The sequence below is a fragment of the Tripterygium wilfordii genome, chromosome 9 (assembly GCF_013401445.1).
Source record: "Tripterygium wilfordii isolate XIE 37 chromosome 9, ASM1340144v1, whole genome shotgun sequence".
NCBI lineage: Eukaryota > Viridiplantae > Streptophyta > Magnoliopsida > Celastrales > Celastraceae > Tripterygium > Tripterygium wilfordii.
In genome coordinates this window covers 3,049,306-3,070,597 of record NC_052240.1, presented here as the reverse complement: position 1 = coordinate 3,070,597, position 21,292 = coordinate 3,049,306, and the positions used below count along the sequence as shown (strand labels likewise).

General features: G+C 37.4%; 4 protein-coding genes across 4 annotated transcripts; all 4 read left to right on the top strand.

Moving 5' to 3' along the window:
- Positions 1 to 276: 276 nt before the first annotated feature.
- On the top strand, positions 277 to 4,525 carry LOC120006705 (protein CHUP1, chloroplastic-like). The gene is made up of 7 exons (XM_038856839.1): positions 277 to 1,178; positions 1,459 to 2,403; positions 2,738 to 2,869; positions 3,126 to 3,307; positions 3,408 to 3,519; positions 3,904 to 4,047; positions 4,194 to 4,525. Exons 1-7 carry the CDS (start codon positions 435 to 437, stop codon positions 4,272 to 4,274), a joined length of 2,340 nt encoding a protein of 779 aa, XP_038712767.1. The 5' UTR covers positions 277 to 434; the 3' UTR covers positions 4,275 to 4,525.
- A 1,563-nt stretch (positions 4,526 to 6,088) lies between these two features.
- Positions 6,089 to 7,083, top strand: LOC120006706 (protein G1-like1). Its single transcript, XM_038856840.1, has one exon. The coding sequence runs from the start codon at positions 6,279 to 6,281 to the stop codon at positions 6,876 to 6,878; it is 600 nt and encodes a 199-aa protein (XP_038712768.1). The 5' UTR covers positions 6,089 to 6,278; the 3' UTR covers positions 6,879 to 7,083.
- Positions 7,084 to 7,423: 340 nt separating this feature from the next.
- Positions 7,424 to 13,795, top strand: LOC120006355 (pentatricopeptide repeat-containing protein At1g30610, chloroplastic). The gene is made up of 9 exons (XM_038856373.1): positions 7,424 to 8,928; positions 9,357 to 9,548; positions 9,739 to 9,820; positions 9,947 to 10,138; positions 10,359 to 10,472; positions 11,097 to 11,187; positions 11,262 to 11,419; positions 12,346 to 12,777; positions 13,290 to 13,795. Exons 1-9 carry the CDS (start codon positions 7,778 to 7,780, stop codon positions 13,656 to 13,658), a joined length of 2,781 nt encoding a protein of 926 aa, XP_038712301.1. The 5' UTR covers positions 7,424 to 7,777; the 3' UTR covers positions 13,659 to 13,795.
- Positions 13,796 to 16,825: 3,030 nt separating this feature from the next.
- On the top strand, positions 16,826 to 20,631 carry LOC120005141 (probable WRKY transcription factor 35). The gene is made up of 4 exons (XM_038854612.1): positions 16,826 to 17,130; positions 17,161 to 17,750; positions 18,693 to 18,833; positions 19,421 to 20,631. Exons 2-4 carry the CDS (start codon positions 17,185 to 17,187, stop codon positions 19,968 to 19,970), a joined length of 1,257 nt encoding a protein of 418 aa, XP_038710540.1. The 5' UTR covers positions 16,826 to 17,130; positions 17,161 to 17,184; the 3' UTR covers positions 19,971 to 20,631.
- Positions 20,632 to 21,292: the final 661 nt, after the last annotated feature.

Sequence of the window (21,292 nt, the reverse complement as noted above, 5' to 3'; positions counted from 1 at the left end):
TTGCCATTGCAATATGTGTAGTCCATTTCATTAGCTTTTATTTGATGTCCATAAAGAAAATATTTTATGCACACAATTTTTTTCATATGTTTTAGAAATATAATTTATGTATATATATATTCAACTATTGCTTCTAGTTCTAAAACAAGGATGTGGGCCCGGGGCACAGAATCCGACCGTTGGGACGCCCTCCCTCGCACTGTTTTTGATGAGTAACAAAAGCGGATTCAAAATTCGAAAATTCAAATTGTAATAAAGAAATCCTGCAACTTTTCTTGCTACTTCTTTCTCAGTGGATCTCGGAAACAGAGAATTTGTTCAAAGCTCGATCAGCTCCACTTCAAAATTTCAAAACTCAAAACTCTCCTCTCTTGGCCTAAATCACACTATTCTGTCTGCGTATGAAACAAAGATTTTAGCAGCAATTCAAGACAATGAGAGAAGAACACACTACGGAGTACAAAGCAAAACCATCGAAATTCGCCGATCAAAATCAGGCACCCAAATGCAACAACAACAACAACTCTTCAAAAGAATCGAAGCCGCGGTCCTCTTGGGGATCAAACATTGTGAGAGGCTTCTCTGCAGACAAGAAAACGACCACAATTACAAGGAAGAAGCTGCCTCTTTCGGGTTCGGATGTGGCTAATCCGAAGCAGAGGAACCCGTCTGCGGTTTCCCAATCTCGTGTCAAGCGGTCACTCGTTGGTGACTTATCTTGCTCAGTCACTTCAACACAAGTCCACCCACAAGGGTTTCACAGCAATAATCGGAGACAGAGTTCAGGAACCCGTGATTTGTTTGTAGAGTTAGACCAGCTTAGGAGCCTGCTTCAGGAGTCGAAAGAGAGGGAGTTTAAGCTGCAAGCAGAGTTTTCTGGTTGTACAAGGAATCTTGAGAGGGAGCTTGAAGATAAGAAAACAGAGATTGATGGCCTGGTTAAGAAACTTGGGGTGTTGGAATCTGAGAAGACGAGCCTGTGTGAGCAACTGTCGGAATTAGCAACAATTTCAGAGAAGAACGAAGATGTTGGAGTGCCATCTTCGTCGAGGGATCTTGAGATGGAAGTCGTGGAGTTGAGGAGGTTGAACAAGGAGCTACAGATGCAGAGGAGGGATCTAGCTTGCAGGCTTTCTTCAATGGAGTCTCAAGTGGCTTCTCTTGCAAAGGCTTCTGAGGTATGTCTTTAGCTTATCACGGTAGAATTCATTGATTTATTGTTTCAATCATTGCTTATGTTCTTCCTGAACACAGAGAATACTGCAGAAACTAAGAAAATTCAGCCCTAATGATCTTCTTTTTTTCCTTTCTTAAAATCCAAATTTACCAACTTCTCTGATTAATGAAGCGAAGTTTAGATATTGATTTCTGTTAAGTTCTTCAAGTCTTGAATTGGTAAGGTTTTGCATTGTTCAATTTGATTATCTAATATGTTTCCTTACTTCAATGCTTCATTAGAGTGAGATTGTGGCAAAGATTAAAGCTGAGGCATCCTTACTTCGGGACACAAACAAGGACTTATGTAAACAAGTTGAAGGTCTACAGATGAACCGGATGAATGAGGTTGAGGAACTTGCCTACCTTAGGTGGGTAAATTCATGTTTAAGACACGAGTTGAGCAATTCAAGTTCAACAACAAATCCTGACGTGATCAGCAGTCCCCGTGCAGTCGAGAGGAGTGTCGAGTCTATTAGCTCATCCTCTTGCCCAAGTAAAGACTACTTAGAATGTGGTAGTGCAAAGCGAATGTATATGATAAAGAAGTTAAAAAAATGGCCCATTACAGATGAGCATTTGACAAATTCAGAATGCTCAGACAAAATAATAGATGAAACATGGCGCTATTCAGAAGAAGGGAGAAGTCCCAGAAGGAGACATTCAATAAGTGCATCCAAATGTAGGATTGAAGAGTTGGCACTCTACAAAAGAAGGCAATCAGATGGTTTTGTGTGTGCAAGGGATATGGAGAATGAAGTAGAGCCTATGAGTTCTTCAAAATATGAGTTGGGTACTGCTCAAAGGAATGAGTTTTTTGTAGACTTCCATGAAATGAATAAAATCCCTTCATCTCCAGAAGTCGAGAGAAGGGCCTTGCGTGTTCCGAATCCTCCTCCAAGACCCTCATGCTCTATTTCTGCGGAACCTAAAGATGATGTTTTAAGTCAAGTTCCACCCCCACCACCCCCTCCACCTCCCCCACCAGTTCCTCCGAAGTTCTCAATCAGAAGCACAACAGGAAAGGTGCAGCGAGCACCACAAGTGGTTGAGTTCTACCATTCACTTATGAAGAGGGACTCCAGAAAGGAGGCTTCCAGTGGAGCAGTTTGTGATGCATCTGATGTTGCAAATGTCCGTAGCAGCATGATTGGGGAAATTGAAAACCGATCATCACATTTACTAGCTGTAAGTAGGCTTCTATCCTTCCTTTGAAGTCCAGCTTATTACTGTGGCTAGAATATTCTAACTAAAACTCACTCCACCTTGAAATTGTTTTTCATATGAATTTGATTACTGTTACAGGAGAAAAGTAAATGAAAGCCTGAATTCTTGAGTATACTAGGAGGGTGTGTTCTTTTGTTGCTAGATATCTTTTTCATTCAAATCAAAAGAAGAAAGAAAGAAAGTTTTCACTATCTCTCAGCCATTGAAGTTAGAAAAATAGAGAGATTTTGTACTTCACTAAGCTCTAGCGCGATCATCGATTTCATGTTCTGAATGAACCATAATTTTATTGCAGATAAAGGCAGATGTTGAAACTCAAGGAGAATTTGTGAAGTCATTGATAAGGGAGGTGAATAATGCTGTTTATCAGAACATTGAAGAAGTCGTGGCATTCGTGAAGTGGCTTGATGATGAACTTTGCTTTCTTGTAAGTTGTTCCTGCTTACCCTTAATAACTTAACCATTGACTTCGAGTTGTTAAATCTTGAAATCTTCAACTGTCCATCCTCTAGTGAATGGTTACTAGTCGATTGGGTTTCAGAACCTTCTGGGAGGAACATTATGTGTTTTAAATTTCTTTACTCAATTGAAATTAGTATCGGATTATCGATTGAAATTTCCAATGAGGCTGATATTGCACTGTCCACATTGTTTTTACCTTTTCTTAATTTTATTTTCTGAAGGTGGATGAAAGAGCAGTTCTAAAGCACTTTGAATGGCCAGAAAAGAAAGCTGACACATTGCGAGAGGCAGCATTTGCATATAGCGATCTCAAAAAGTTGGAGTCTGAAGTTTCTTGTTACAAGGATGATCCTAGAATGCCTTGTGACATTGCATTGAAGAAAATGGTTTCCTTGTCTGAAAAGTAAGAACTTGTTGTGTTGCTTTGCTGAAAATATCTAATTTGGGTTCTAATATGCAGAAATTAGCAGATTACAAACCTAACATGCATTTTCTACTGCCAGGATGGAACGGACTGTTTATAATCTTCTCCGAACAAGAGAGTCCTTGATGCGCAATTGCAAGGAATTTCAGATTCCCACAGATTGGATGCTTGATAATGGAATCACAAACAAGGTAAGCTTTACAATCAAAATTTCAATGTTTATCTGATTTATTTAATGTTCATTGTTTATCATAGATCGTCCATACAGGGTCGGTTCTGACTATGGAACCATAGAAAAGGGAATGATTATTTGCAGTTTGTTTCCCTTCTAGTTCACCTCTTCACTCACACATGAGACAATGCTTAACTACTGACGACCCTTTATAGCTTTTATTGATTCAATGTTTGTTTTGTATCTGATTTTTGTTACATACAGGATTCTTGAAAATGGAAATGTACAATGTATATAGCTGACATTATCAAACAATATGTCTGTGTCTTTTGGACATGCTTTTCTGCTGCCATTGCGTTATGCCGTCCATGGAGCAACTGAATTGAAACTATTTTTTTTGCAGATCAAGTTTGGCTCAGTCAAGTTGGCAAAGAAGTATGTGAAGAGGGTAGCAACTGAAATTCAGTCAAAGGCAGCATTGGAGAAAGATCCTGCATTGGACTATATGCTTCTTCAAGGAGTTAGATTTGCTTTCAGAATTCATCAGGTTTGTAACAAATAATTTGCATCTTTCACCTCAATTTGGTCGATAACATATCTGAAAAAAAAATAAAAATAGTGGATCAAGTAAAACTGTGTGTTTTGCTTAAGGATTTATCACAAAAGAGTGAACTTCTGATGTGTTTGATGCAGTTTGCAGGAGGGTTTGATTCGGAAACAATGCACGCCTTTGAAGAACTCAGGAATCTTGCTCATCTTCTTAACAAAAAGTGATCAAGAACATATCATTCATATTATGAGCAGCAATGGCTTACAATCTCATTAAGCCTTATATAACAAAGAACATGCATTTTGTCCAAGAGTGGTTTTGGTTTGATTTGCCCTATTCCTCTACTGTTGAAAAGGCTGTGTGACAAACATAGGAAGGATTTTGTTTTGGGATTTTGATATCTCTGAGGATAAAATGTAAAGAACTTAATGAAAAATCTGCTATATATACACATTGTGTGGGGTTTGTTTTAACACTTCTATGAACTTCATTACCCATCATTGCAATGAGATATTACCAAACATTCAAATTGATTTTCTTTCTATTTTGATACATTACAATAAAACAGTGAACCTTAAAGCTTGGTTTGGAAGTTAGAAACTAAGAGATGCAAGTTGAATATGGCATTAGTGATTAGTGTGTAGTGATAATTTGTCAACAATCCCTCAACGACTTGGTGGTATCCAAGTTCGAGTCTCCAGCTCATTTACTTTTTAAAAAGTAGTCATAATCTTATGGTAGATAAGAAATGTGAATCAAAACATTGAACATGTGGTTTAAGGATTCATTTGCATTAAAAAAATTGATCTTTTAGAAACGGCTAAATTTGTATGTTCAAAAATTGGATGTGTTGTATGAACATAACAACGCATTCATCCAATTAACAACCACCAAACCAAGAACATATTCTTTGTATTAACGGGTATCAATAATCTTGAATTGAGAAGGGACAAAGTTTGACTAATGACAATCTATTAATGATCGATCCTATCCTATCCTATCCAATTTTTCTAATTTTTTTTTTTTACGTACACACAAAACACACTTATAAGGTAAACAATTTTGTGTACAAGGCTCCAACAATGAATAGAATCAGAAACAAACAAGATATATGCATAATTTATCTCCACACTAATGTTCTGTTTGTTTGGAGAAAATCAGCATCTCAAGGAAAATATATCTCCACACTAATGCTCGCCATCATTGAATCACGTACACTTCAACCCTAGAGACTCTTTGCGAAAATTGAATGTTGCACCTGTGCAACTATCAAGTACACAATTGTGTAGAGGGAGTAAATTGAGATCATACAATTGAAGCTAAACTATTGTTATTTTAATTAGATTGCTTGCAAAAAAGGAAGTTGGTTTCGCACGTGCAAGAGTAGTGACTGCTAAATCTAGCAAGAGAATGAACAGTCTTATTAGATATGGTGTTGTGGTGTATGGTGATATGTGATAGGATGAATATGAGCCACTAAAACCAAACCAGCACAGAAAAGAAAGGACCCTGAAGGATTTGACATCTTGACAAGATGTAACATTACTTGGGCAAAAACAACCACCCTAATAAATATAGACCCTACCACCCAAAACGTCTTCAGGGCTCAGTCAATCAAAACCTCTATTGACATGACTAATCAATTCCTTACAATCACTACCTTCTCCACTTATCATTGTTTTTTTTTTCTTGGTAGTAAATGTGACAAGCCCTTCAAATATATATTGATTAAAGTCACACCAATTAGCTTTTGTCCAGTAGATATAGGACACAAATGGACTGTAATGATGTGATGCAAAAGTTTATAATTTGCACTATGCTTTGCTTTGCTTTGCTTAGCTAAGATTAGCAACAAGTAACATCCCATTAATGGCATCATCCTTATTGTAGACCACCCTTTTATTGAATTAATTAAGTCCATAAAAGCATGTAGACAGAGACACTCACTAGAGAAGATACAAAGGAAATAGATAACGTTTTTGAAATGACGTTCATTTGCCTTATGTGGGTGGGTATTTTTTTCCATTGCATGGGACCCTTCTACCCCCCACTCCTCAACCTTATTAGTTCCTTCAGCTTTCATGTCTCTCCACACTCTCTCTAATTCTCATCCTCCGTAGCTCCCATCTGCTACTTCTTCCTCACCGATTCAATTACTTCTTTTCCCAAAAAAAAAGTTTGTAAATTGTTGAGAACCCAATTGTCGAAAATAAAAACCCAGTTCAAAAATGTCAGCAGCAGTAGCAGCCGCCGCAGCAGCCGCCTTGAGCGGTGGTTCAGGAATTAACAACCACCGCAGTCAGCATGTGGCTTTACAGCCTTTACCATTCCCCGCACCAGCGCCACCACCGTTGACCCGCTACGAGTCTCAAAAGCGACGCGACTGGAACACGTTTGGGCAGTACTTGCGTAACCACAGGCCCCCGCTCGCTCTCTCACGGTGCAGTGGAGCACACGTGCTTGAGTTCATGCGGTACTTGGACCAGTTCGGGAAGACTAAAGTCCACAACCAGACTTGTCCGTTCTTCGGCCACGCGCACCCTCCCGCGGCGTGTCCTTGTCCACTTAAACAAGCCTGGGGTAGCCTCGACGCTCTGATCGGGCGACTGAGGGCGGCGTTTGAAGAGAACGGCGGGCATCCAGAGACTAACCCGTTTGGTGCACGCGCTGTGAGGTTGTATTTGCGGGAAGTGAGGGACACGCAAGCTAAAGCTAGAGGGATTGGGTATGAGAAGAAGAAGAGGAAGAAAGTTGCACCACATGAAGAACAAAAACAGGATCAAGATTCTAGTGATTTTGGTGGTGGTGGTTTTGTCATGTCAAAGTGAGTCCAATTGGGGGGTAGTGTGGTTACTGTTGGTGGATATATATGATGTATTAGGGGACATTATGTTGAGACCTGTTGGGGTCCATAGCCAGCTATATTGGTTTGATTGATGATATTTTCTAGTTTCATTAGGTCTCTTTGCTTAATTTTGTAAGTTTACGTATTGGTTTTGTATGCAAATTTATGATATAAGTTCATGTTCTTGTTTGTAGTTTTGATTTGAAGCCCAAAACTATGAAGAAAGTTTATAAGTTTAAATCAACAAAATTAGTGCATGATTATTTTATTTTCCCTATTAACTAAGATAATATTTGGTGCATGTGTGTAAATGCCCCTTTTGTGTAATAATTCTCACCCAAACAGGGAAGGATCAATTGAGAATTTTTACGAGAAGAGAAGGGGTCTAATTGATAATATTAGAAACAATGGTGGTGTCTAGTATGAAAAGTTATAATTTGTGTACCAAACGTTTAATATCATTTTCATACGCCGCCTTACAGTTAGGGATATATCTCGCCCGGTCATCTTTTCCCTAATTCTATCCGCAAACAGAGCGTACCTGGACCTCCTCCAGGACCTCCACTCCCCAGTGTTCAAGCAAAGCACAAATATCCAAACGCTCCCACTGCTCCTTTATCAACGACGCACACTCGAATTTGTCGGTGGCGTTGACGTAGAATTTCCGGCCGGTTAACTACTCCCTCGTGAGTTTTCTCTGATGATTATTTTCTCTTTCAAAATTAGGTTCCCTTTGATTTTAGTAAATAACGAGAAGCTTGCACAGTAGCGCTCAAGTGCTGTGAAGTGCCTTGCAATTGTTAGGGAGCTAGAAAGTCTGTTGATTTCAATCAGGGACTTGGTTTAGGGTTTAGTTTATTATCACATTTGGCGTAATTTGAGATGGAGTCAATAGTAGTGACAAATACCCAAATGTACTTCTCTTGTTTAGAGAGCAGTCCGTGTTCCACTTCCGCTTACTGTCTGAAACCTTCTTGTTCATATGGGATTTCAAATTCTCGGCGACCCATTTTCGGTGTTGCTCTCAAGTCGAAGAATTTGGATAAGCTACGGATTTATTGTTTAAGAAGACCTCATTTTCCATCAATGAAATCAGCTTTGAAAGAAGATTCTGATAAGGGGTGTGTGGGTGGTACGGTTCTTGACAAGGAATTGAACTTTAAGCCGTCTTTTGGGGAGTATTTGAAGGCTATGGAGACAATTAGGAGTGTTAGGGATAAGAGGCGAGCTAACAAATCAGATGGAAGTAAGTCAAATGACAAACAGGCGGAAAGAGATGTAGATAGGGCACCCATGTCAGGGAGGGATGAAGATGATGTTAAACTGAAGAAGTTTGAGGGGTTTTTAAAGCAAGAAAATGTGTTCAAAGATTCTAAACATGATGAGCTGCTTGGTATTGGTGATGAAGTAACTACTCGAAAAGGAGAATTTGGATTGGGTCAGAAAGATAGAGAAATTGAGGAATCAGACAATGAATTGGAAGTCAGGAAAAATGGTTTGGATGCAGGGTTGAAAAGGAGCCCCGGAAGAGAATTCTCCTACATGGGTAAGAGTTCACAGACTCGAAAGGCACATGAAACTCGTGTTGTGCGAGACAGTGGTGAAAATCTTGGTGGTTTTTTTGACAAAAATGTGAAATTTGATTGTGATGAAAATACATCATGGGTGTTAGGGAAGAAAGGCAATCTTGGTGGTTTTTTTGACAAAAATGTGAAATTTGATCGTGATGAAAATACATCATGGGTGTCAGCGAAGAAAGGCAAAACCTTTGAGAGGGACAACATTGGTCCAACTAGAAATAAAATCAGTAGGTTTTCTCAAAATCACATCCAGGTTGCTGACGAAGAAATGGTGCAGAAAAGAGGAAGGTTTACCCGAAGCAGTCGAGGTTTCCTTCAAGAAGATGATGACAAGGATGGCTCAGAGATGAACAGAGTTGCTTTCAAATTTTGTGGGGAACTCAATGATGTTTCAGAGAAGCCTTGTGTTTCACGAAGGGAAGCAGAGGAGAGAATCCAGAAGCTTGCTAAATCGTATGTGCTCCATGCGTTACTTACCTCTTAGACTCATAGTATATCTTATGTTAAATCAATTCATCTTAACAGCACCTTACACACACAAAAATATCGTCTTATTGTTTACAATCAATATTTCTTTATTTATTTTATCTATCGCAATAATATCTGTCATTTAGTTCTCATGTCCGACTTTTTGTATGTTATATGATATAACATACTGGACTGTCATCTCCTAATTAGATATGGCAAGTGTTCAAACGCTGATTGAAGGAGAGTAGACAGATTATGGGCACCATTTTGTGGTGACATTCCCATACATGTACACCTCTATCCCATGTGTCATGCATTCATACCAATATCAGTCTCATCGTTGTGTTTGTATAGAATTACATTAATCATATACATCATGCCCTGATTCAAGATAAAGTAGTGTATTTTCTCAGGTTAAATGGTGCAGATATCAATATACCAGAATGGATGTTTTCAAAGATGATGCGAAGTGCAAAAATCAGATTTACCGATCATTCCATATTAAGGGTTATCCAGATATTGGGTAAACATGGAAATTGGAGACGGGTGTTACAAGTCATTGACTGGCTTCAAATGCGTGAGCGGTACAAATCAAACAAGCTCAGGTATCTTCACAAAATACCTACGTATGCATATATTTTCAACAAAGCAAAGAGTTCCTTCATTTTAGTTTTTTTTTTCCCTTTATAAATAACATGCTGTCCTAAAGCTTTATCATTTGTGGATCGCTTTTAGAAGTATGCACCATTGTTCATCGCTACTATTTGACGGTGTATGTATCCTCTTTTGATCTAGACATGTTTACACAGCTGCACTTGATGTGCTCGGAAAATCAAGGAGACCTGTGGAAGCACTCAACGTATTTCATGCGATGCAGGTATTGGCCAGAATTGAGATTGCACTTTTCTCACCCATTTCTCATATTGTACACCTCTATTTTAGAGAAACAAGAAACTGAAAAGTTGCACTATCTCATTTGAATTTCCTTCTTTTTACCTCTCAGCAACATATGTCCTCATACCCCGATGCTGTTGCTTATCATTCGATTGCTATCACTCTTGGACAAGCTGGCTATATTAAGGAACTTTTTGATGTAATTGATATCATGCGGTCCCCTCCCAAGAAGAAGTTTAAAACAGGTGCAATTGAGAACTGGAATCCACAGGTGGAACCTGACATAGTTGTCTACAATGCGGTGAGTAATATAGTTTGTGGTGAACCCACGAGGCGTTAAATGAATCTTCACATGTTACATAAGAAGACTTTTGCTTTTTTCCTAGGCATCAGAATCAGTCCAAAATTTTTAATTTTAACATTATTTTCACTATTCATATGCCACAATCATCATAAATTGAGGGACCATCTCTTTTTATTCACGGTCTATTTCGATGCATATTTAAATTCTAGCTATGCAGGTTCTAAATGCTTGTGTTCAGCGGAAACAATGGGAGGGAGCATTTTGGGTTCTGCAGCAATTGAAGCAACAAGGCCAACAGCCTTCTGCCACAACATATGGACTGGTTATGGAGGTAACAAATTCCTCTACCTTGCTTGGCTTGATCATTTTGGATTTTTTTATTGTTCCATTTATCTGTCCTTGTAAATGTCAAGACCTTACTACTAGTCACATTTTAAGATTTTATTTAGTAACTGGGGTGAAATGATCTGGGAGAACTCTTGCCTATGAGGCTTATGTTGTTGCATAACTTGCTTGTAAAAATCTATGCCTGCTAGATTTGGGAGCTTTTAAAGAGTTTCAAGATTTAAACATTTAAAGCCACTTTCGTTATTTTTTGTGTTTTCAACTTGTAATAATGTGAGGGATCTCAAACAACAGAATTTTGCACTGTGACTTTTATAATGTACCCGTAATCCTTGATTCCTTGTCACTTGGTTTAGGACTTCCTCACAACTAATAATGGCAATAGAATTCAGCCTTCATGTGATTGCTTATTCCAGAAAAAAGAGGGAATAATCTGGATAAGATATCCCCAATTGTCAGTCAACCGCCATGCTCTGGGAAGCATTTTTTGAAAGATCTTATGTTATATTATCAATAGATTTAAAGAAACTAATAGACGCACTACGTCATTTTTTTATAGCATGCTTTCCCACTTCATAAAATTGTAATTCCTAAGTTGCCGCTTGTGCAGGTGATGCTTGCATGTGGCAAGTACAATTTAGTTCATGATTTCTTCAGGAAACTGCGGAAGTCTTATATTCCAAATGCTTTGGCGTATAAAGGTACGTTTTGTCCAAAACTTTTTTGTTTATGCTATTTGTAGTGCATATTTAAAATGACTTTCTTTTCTATACAGTTCTTGTGAATACTCTTTGGAGAGAGAATAAAGTGGATGAGGCTGTAGTGGCCGTTCAAGATATGGAAAGAAAAGGAATTTTAGGTTCTGCTGCTCTTTATTATGACCTTGCTCGCTGTCTTTGTAGTGCTGGAAGGTGCAAAGAAGCACTAGTGCAGGTACTTGGCTTGAATTTGTTTAAAAATGCTTTAGCCTGGTACTTTGAATACATTATTTGATTGTCAGCGTCACGAGCTTGGAGAGTGCCATTGCTAGAAAAGTTTAAACTCCCAAATAACTAAGCAAGTATATGTGTAAGTTCATATGGTTGGCAAAATGGATCATGTATCTCATTTTTTGGATGTCAAAGAATTTGGACTATTTATTGATTTGTGCGTGTAATGCCCTTTCAATAAGTATTTCATTTTACTACCTGAATGATTTGAAGAACCAAAGGAACTCTGGAGAATCGTGATATTTGGGTTACCGTTGATAAAAATGTAAAAAAAATTTACCATGGGCTCTAGCCAGAATTTTTTGAGTTCATTTGTTGATGTTTAAAAACTGTAAACTCGAGAAAGATGTCAAAATTTTAACAGAGAATGAATTGAGCCAACTAGGTTTCTTGGAAAATATGGAACTCCCTTGGTGCAGCTGAATTTCAACTTGCAAAAGTTTCCTCTTGAGGGACTTTGGATGTGCATATTAACTGTGTGATCCCTCTCTAGTCCACTTGCCAACCTAATACATAAGTTGCAGCATATAATATTGTGTGGACCTAAGCTTTCCTCATTTGAATTCCTTTTCATTTGGCATGTGGAATTTAAGCATGTTGTGGTAGACACTGGCCATTGGGGCACGGGTGATGTTTTCCCCGTGGAAGATAGGAGCCATGATTGTGTCCACCCATTTTGCCCCACATATGTTGTCTATTTCATGAGTGCTAAACTTCCAATTGTTTTGTGGAATTTGAGATAGAAACCAATAAATGGTTAAAGTAGTCAAATTTGCGCATGCATTGACAAGCAGAAACCTAGAAGATAGACATGCAAAATTAACGACATATGGTAAATGGCCTGATGAGTCGTTGCATCAATCTTGGCAGGTTGAGAAAATATGTAAGGTTGCTAGTAAACCTCTGGTTGTAACATACACTGGCTTAATCCAAGCTTGTCTGGATGCTGGCAACATTCATGATGGAGTATACATCTTCGACCAGATGAAGGACTTTTGCTCCCCTAATCTTGTCACTTGCAACATACTGCTGAAAGCTTATCTAGACCAAGGACTGTTTGAAGAAGCAAGGGAACTGTTCCAGAAGATGTCAGAAGAAGAAAATCATATTAACAATAAAGCTGACTGCACGATTGGAGTGATTCCTGATAGTTATACATTCAACACGATGTTAGATGCAAGCATCAAAGAGAAGAGGTGGGATGAATTTGAGTATGTTTATAGAAGGATGCTTGACCATGGATACCACTTTAATGCAAAGCGCCATCTTAGTATGTTGTTGGACGCCTGTAGAGCTGGAAAGGTATTGTTCTTTATATTTTCTTAAATTACATATATTGATGCATGCCACTGCTTAGACACCATTGTCAACATGATAGCGTGCATATTTATGGCATATGAAGACACAGTGCTGTCTTCTTCGGAAAAAGAAAATGGGCGTCCATAATAATATAATAAACCTGAATGGAATATTCTCGGAATTATATCTAGTGTATTATACTCTTATAAATGTTCCAACAAAGTTACATAAGGAAATTCATGATTATGAACACGATGGATGCTCTTGAATGATGCATGAAGAGATCCAGGGGGATATTTCTGTTAGATGGAATATCTAGAGACTAGATGCACCCTTGACAATGAACCGTGAGCAGATTCAGTAGTCATATATATCATTACTGGCATGTTTGGACTTTGATTGCTCAAGATCTCTGGGAAAGAACTTCCTGATGGACATCTCATATGTAGTTTATGTATTTTAATTGAAGTTTGTAATTGGGGTTCTCTTGTGTGTGTAATTCTGTCTGCTTGCAGGAAGAACTACTGGAAACAACTTGGAAGCATTTGACCCGGGCAGACCGTATCCCACCCCCTGCTCTGGTAAAAGAAAGGTTTTGCATGAAGCTTGAGAGAGAGGACTATGTTTCTGCTATTTCTTGTGTCACCAGTCAACCTGTGACCGAGTTGCAGGCGTTTTCCACATCTGCGTGGTCACGTCTATTCAAGGATAATGCAGAAAGGTTTGGAAAGCATTCTTTTATTCAATTAATAAATGAGGTGAATTCCTTCAATGGTGGAAGTAGCTCAGCAAATCTAGTGTTGCAGAATTTACTAACAGCTTGTAGAAACTATGTGAGAGCCAACATGACACTAGCTGAAATCAAATTAACCACCTCCTTGTAGAATGAAATCTTTTTTTTTTTTTTTTCTCTAGGATTGTACTAAGAACATTTTACTTGTTCTTTTCCTGGTATAGGAAACTAGTAAATTATTGAGGAGTTGTGCGCGTTTTGCCCATTAATCTCTTGTCTTCCAAATCATTTGATATTGCAGAAACTAGAATGTTTATTGCAGGAAAAGTATGTTTCAAACAAGTGTTGTGAATGGCAAATGATCATTGAAAATGCTCATACTTTGCAAGATATGGGTGATTTGGGGCCAAAAATGATAAGGGATGAGAGATCCCATGGATGCTGTCCAAGAGCTTGGGCTTTGATAATCCAATTCAATCAAAAGCCAACAAACATAGTCGTTCGGTAGACAATTTTGACAATAACATATATTCTAATATATATTGTGATAGTAGATATGCTTGATAAAGAGAACATTGAAGCCCATAATCATGCCCCCAAATAATGCCTCCAATGGTCACAAAAACTAAAGATAAGAAGGCATGACATTGGCCTCAAGAACTTGAAATGCACTTAAAGTGGGGGAACCTAGGGATCTCTAAAATCTAAATTATCCCCTCAATTTTAGGGCAGAAAAGATTAAAGTTATTCTTATTGGAAGTGAAGTAAGGCAGACCCACATGAACACACACATACCCCAACACCATACTCATCCAATCCAACCTTAATTAATTTTACATTGGAAGTAAACAAACAAGATTATTGTTTTCATGTTTTCTAGGTGATCATCATACCATATGGACATCATTATCAAATTCTGCTAATTCAGGACAAGAAGTCTTAGAAGCTTCCTTAAAATCTCCTAACCATTTTTTTTTCAAATGAAGTTTTTTTTTTAATAATTGCATTAATATTTAATACAAGAGAGAATTCCCTTAAAATCAAGATTAATTAATATTCACATATGAACCACTATAGTTTTGACCAGGTCATTGTATGTACAAAATACAGGTGGCCAAACAATCTGAGCCGTCCAAGTAGAGGACAATCGACGGCCATGATTTACTTGACCGGTGAGGATGCCGGTATACAGATGACGTCAAGCCTTGTGAGATGCTTAGGCAAGTGTCTGGCGTGCAGACTAACCAGACCAGCATTGTCACAGGCAGGACTAAATAGTATACACCTAATTATAATTATTTTTATGATAAATCTAATCAATTAGGCATTTGTCAGATTTCCATCAAAGTTTCAGGCATTTTAGTTAAACAAATACCCTCTTGGCCCCTTATGCGTCATGATTAATTAAATATATACATATATATATATATATAGTTGATTAAATGGTAGGCCTGCTTGGCTGCTTCACATGGTTGGTGAAGACAAAGGGGCTTGTTGTATAGTAATGGTCAGAGAATCCCAGTTTTTATTTTGTCCTTATTATTTGTGGAGGAGTTTGTGTGTGTCGTTGGCTTGCCTTGTCATGCAGGAACGTGTTTGTTGCTGTTGCTTGTGTAGACAATTAATTTCTCGGTCTCTCAGCCTCGGGCGTCCCTCCATCCTAACCAGTAGCTACCACCATCACCACCGGATTTGAGGGTTCCGTAATTTATCAGAATTTACAATTTACATATATTAATGATGGAAAAAAAGTCAAACAACTATTAAAAATGGAAATGTCCAAACTATTGGATTGAAATTATAGATTTTTATATTCTAAACGAAATACGGAGTCTCCAAATCCACTATGATCAGTCTCCCTACTCATGGCTTGGATTATCTGTGATCATCTCTCGTTAAGTAGGGGTTGAAATACGTATTTCACTAATTGGAAGAGAAACCTACCATCTCAAAGCCTCCAAATTAGATCTCTAATCATGGCATAACTTTGATCTAACTTTGCACAATTTTTTCTTACTTTTTTTTTAAGATGAAAACAAAAGGAAAGAAGGGATGTTGTTTGACCTTTTTTTTTAACAACATTTGATTTAATTAATCCTGCAAACTTTACAAGAGGACAAACCAATTATATGGCTTACATTAATAATATATAACATTCTTAATTAGTTTAAGACCCCCTAGCTAAAACTAATCTTTGTCCTTTATCATCCCCACAAAAAAAATGTATTAGGCCCTAGTTCATAATGCCTGGTTAGTTCTCATCTTAATTAGTCATCTTTTCTACAAGCTAATTACTTATAATTATAATCATTTGAATTTCTTCATATAATAATAAAAACCACATTGATATTATTGATGTGAAAATTATCCCACCCCACACAAACGTACACTCTATTATTCTCTCAATACGTAAAATGAAGAAATTAAAGATAAAAATTGAGAGCCACAATATGAGGCCACTAATAATAACAAAGCCATATATGAACAAGTCAGCCAATGTTGACTTGGGATCAATTTTAATTAGTGGAGATGGAAATCTATCTTTTCCACCATACATGCATGCACGAGTGAGAACTTAACAAGTCACACAAGAAATATTAATATTCCATTCTAAGGCATAAAATGATTCGTTGTAAGCCAACTCAATCACGTGTATATGGTTCACAATAAATTTTAGTTTGACACGCGAGTGAGACGGGTAATTATACTTTTTATATGTTGACAACTTCTTTGAGAAATGGTCCTTTGAATCCATTCTAGGAGAGTAAATTCTTGAACCCGTATATCACATCCTTAAAAAATTTCTACATGAAGTAAGGGTAAGTCGTCGTTATTTTGATTAGGGGATTTGGTTCGAAGTGTTTGCGAGAGGTTTCTAACTCGACCAACTTCTTGGGTAATTATACTTTGTAGCGAAGTGAACAAAGGGAATGGTCCAAAAAAACAAAAGGCGAAAGGTGCATCAATCTATTCAATCACATTGAGAGGTGATTTGAGTTATGTTCAAAACGGTGCGTAGTAGATGTTAAGATTCAAGGTTTCCAAACGTTTTTCCCGACAAATGCGGCTACTTGCCGCCTCTTTCACTTTCCCATCACTTGTTCCTTAATCTCTTTTTTTTTTTTTTAAACTGACCACAAAACAAACTTTGATATTAATTAATAACAAATTAAATAATTTTACAGTAAAGTTGACAACTTCTTGATAAATCACCCACCTGCCCTAATTTCTTTAATCTATTATTAATTTATTATTATATAATATATTTGTAGAAATTTGACAACTTTGTGGGTTGTGGCTTATACAGCCTCCCTGACCACCCTGTTCTGTATGAAAAATCAAAGTCAGCGATCCTCTCTCTCACACACACACTCTCTCTCTCTTCACAAAACCATTCTTTCTCTACCTTTTCTTGTCATCCTCAATCTCTCAAAGAACACTACTTTCAGTTTCAACCCATCAAAACCCTCTTAATTTCGAAGAAAAATTCAAGAATGACATGTGTTTTCCAATACAAAACACCACAAGCTACTAAATCTGAGTCGTACTAGTGACTCTTTGGTCTCCTCTTGCTGTGTTTTTGAGCTAACTGATTAACTATATATATATATATATATATATATATATATATATATATATATATATATATCTATGTCCGGAGCTTCTTTAGTCTAGAAATGGAGAATTACCAAGGCGACTTGACCGATATCCTCCGTGCAAGTGGTGGAAGTGGAAGAACAGCTTCTTCTTCTGAAACAGCTGCAACAGCTGTTTCCTCTGTGTCCAACTGGGAATTCCAATCGTCTGATCCCATCATGGATGATCAGACGGTGACAAGTACGGCCGCTACTTCTTTTGGCGATCCCTTCTCTAACATGCAAGATCCGCTTCTTCTTCACCACCTCAACAACATTCCTGCAGGTTCCATCTATCATCATCATCATCATCATGGGATCATAAACACAAGTACTACCACCAATACTACTACTAGTACTACAGTTGAAGAAAAGGGTTTTGATGATGACGAGATGATGAAGAGTCCTTGCAACATATTTTCTCGGATTCAGATCTCGCAAACTACTAGTCCTCCTCCTGCTAAGCTACCTGTGTCGCGGTGCGATTCTCCTCGGGTTGTGGTTTCGAGTGGCATGATTAATGTTAACACCTCTAAAGATTGCTTATTTGAGAACACGCTCACCCATGTGCAGATCTCACCTCCGCGGAATCTGGGGATCAAGAGAAGGTAATTAATTTAACAACACTATTAGCTATTATTATATTTTAGGTTTGACTTGATTAAGTTTTTGGTTTGTAATTTGAAGTAATGGAATTCAATAAGTTAATGGTTTTGGTGTGTTAAGCTCTTCATTAATTACTAATAAAGATAAATAAGTTTGAAGATGATGATGATGATATTGGTGATCTACAATTAGGGTTTGGTATAAACTATAAACTGTGTTTACTGTTTAGATGTATTGCTTTCTTTGTTAGTGATGTAATGTATCTTCTCAGATAAGATTGTAATTACTGTACCAAAACGTGGGTGTAATGCAATTTTTGATCGCTGAAAGAGTTTTCCATTTTCAACTCAGTCATCAAATGTTCACAAGTTCCAACTTGAGAATCCGAGGTTAAAAATTGTTTCAATATGCGCACTCGAGTATATTTCTCCTTGTTCGGACATATTCCTTATTGATTTTATGTCATATTTAGTAATTTGACTGCCCGAATAGTTAAAAATCTGTGCATATTAGAACAATTTTCAACTTTGGATTCTCAAGATGAAACGTTTGAAAATTCAGTGATCGAGTTAGACGTAAGTCAACTCTTTCAATGATCAAAAGTTGCATTATCCCATCTACATGTGTTGTCAAAATAACATTCACAGACTCAGCTTTCATCAAGTTATCTGAAATTCTACTTTCCGATCCACACACACAACCCACCTGAAAAGATTACCATGTGCGTTGATTGGGTACATATGTACCTTTGGCAGATGCATGGATGTATTATATATATGCTATACATCACCTTCATATTTCTTAAGAAAGTAAATAAGCATGCCAAACCAAATTAACCAATATGATTATGCCCAAAATGGAAACTGATATTGAAACCATTAATTAATTCTTGCACCATTATAACCACAAGCATGCATGCATATGTGATTGTATAATTGATTCAGGAAAAGCCAGGCAAAGAAGGTGGTTTGTATTCCAGCACCAGCAGCTCCAAATAGTAGGCCAAGTGGAGAAGTTGTTCCTTCTGATCTTTGGGCATGGAGAAAATATGGACAGAAACCCATTAAGGGCTCTCCTTACCCAAGGTAATTAATATTATAATAACTTTGCCTGAAAAACATTATAGTTGCTCAAGTACAGATGTGTATTGCTTCTGTTATTCTTTCCCATAATTAGTTGAACATGATGCACCTCTTAAGATTGGTTGATCATATATTAGGTGCGTAGCGGAATCTTATTTATCATTCTAATAACGACATATTCTTCACAATTTCTCCTCTGTTAGTGTCAAGCATGTACCGAGGGAGGTGAATGGTGTTGCAGACTGTCTAGCTAAAAAGGGTGTTGAAAGGCAAGAAGATCTTGTAGCTTGGTTATCTGAGACTTAATTCCATAATAGCTGTCCTTGTTTTTATTTGCCTGGCCTGTTTCTGAGGCTTCTCCGTTTTTGATCTTGTTGCTGAGATTTTGGGAATTTGTTTAGTCTGGTCTTCTTTGTTTGTTCCAGTTCTTGCTTAGCCTTATTCATATGTCCTCTCTATAAAAAAAAAATTTATCTTTGTATATTCGATATACGCCTAAATAGTACTAAATAGTGAAGGTATCAGAACCATGTTTTGAAGTTAAAAATTTTTCACACTAATTTGGCATTGTATGATTTCACACAATTTAGGGGATACTACAGATGCAGCAGTACGAAGGGTTGTTCAGCAAGGAAACAAGTGGAGCGGAGTCGAGCCGATCCCAACATGTTGGTAATCACCTACACTTCTGAGCACAACCATCCATGGCCAACACAAAGGAATGCACTTGCAGGGTCAACAAGGTCTCATTCACCAAAAACCAACACTAATACTACTTCTTCAAAGACTTGTCACCAAGCCCAAGCAAAAGAAGAGCAGAAAGAGAGCAGCAGCAATGATCCTTCAGCTCCTTTGTCTCCAATCATGCCCTCTACCTCAACATCAGTTAAAGAAGAGATTGATCAAAATATAGATGAATTCAGTACTGATGGTGGGTTTCAAAGTTACAGGCCATCACTACTACCTCCAGACTCCTCATCAGATCAAGACTTTTTTGCTGATTTGGGAGAGTTAGAGGCTGACCCACTAAGTACTCTCTTGTTCACTACACAAGGAAAAGAAAGCAAGGGCATGGATCCATTCACTCTCTTTGATTGGTCATCAGGAGACACCAACGATACACAATTTGACAACAAATAGACTCTTATCCCTTAATTTTAAGTTTAATTTGAAGTATCATATATGCTGAATACCTTTAACTTTTGTTATTATTATTTTTCAGAAAGGGAAAAATATAATATGATATGACACGTGTCCCTAAACCCTAATTAGATGAGAATTTTACACACTCTAAGAATCACAGATGGCAGATCAGAGGACACTACTGCTACAGTTGCTGGTTGATTGTGAGCAGAAGAGTCCCACATTCCTTTTGGGAATATTAATTGGGTGGATGGGACAGAAAGCTGAGGAACAGAAGGTTTCAACAGGGAAAACAAGTACATTACCCATCAGACATGACTAGAAAACTCAGTGTATTTGATCACAGATAGTACTGCATGGAGCCCCAATGGAACTTTTGATTTATATTGAAGATGGGACTTGCCCTATATCATCTTTTTCCAAGTGGGTTTAATTATTATTCAAGCAGCAGCCCCACCCTTTGCGTTCCTCAGCTTTGTGTTTCTTTTATTGTATATATCCATCCAATTTTGTGTTAATTTAATTTGTTAAGTGAAGTAGTAGAGGATGCATGTATGGTTGTATGTTAGCCTAGAATATTACAAATTTTATATCTTGTTTTTATCAATTATTTATATCATGTTGTGTACCACTACCAGCCAGATAAGGTTGGCATTCAATTATTTTCTGTGTCCATATGAAAGGACTGAACTTCCACTATGCATGGTTTTTCTTTTTTGTCAGGCCACTATGCATGGTTTGATATATAAATATGTACAGTATATATATTATAACCTTTTCATTTTTACCTTAGAAACACTATTCTTGCTACTTTGTTCATTGGACACCCCTCTTTATGACTAGTTTGTGTGTGGAAATTATAGTGAGTCATGTAAGTTTGGTGGTACTGGCAAAGACAACCACCCTTAATTAATTTCTGCCTATTTCAAGTGTGTGATGAAATTCTCCAGATTGGGTGAGTGAGTTCGCTGTTCACTGTTGCATTGACAGCTTCAATATTTTCCATCTCAGTTTCACTCCACTTGTTGTGTGATTTAAGGATTATTGACAAAGGCTCTGTTTGTGGAGCGATTATGTTAGCTTAATCATTTGCAATTACGCTAACTAAAAAGTTTCACCAAACAACCGTCTAAATAAAATGAAGCTTATTTATATAGTCATCCTTAGCGTCGTTTATCCTCTCAAATTTTTTTCAAAAATATAAATTTTGTCAATTTTAAAAGTATCGTCAAACACCTGACAATTTTTAAGATACTTCAAATAATTATCAAAGAATACATACATGGCTTTCTAATATCGATAATTACTCATTAATTGAA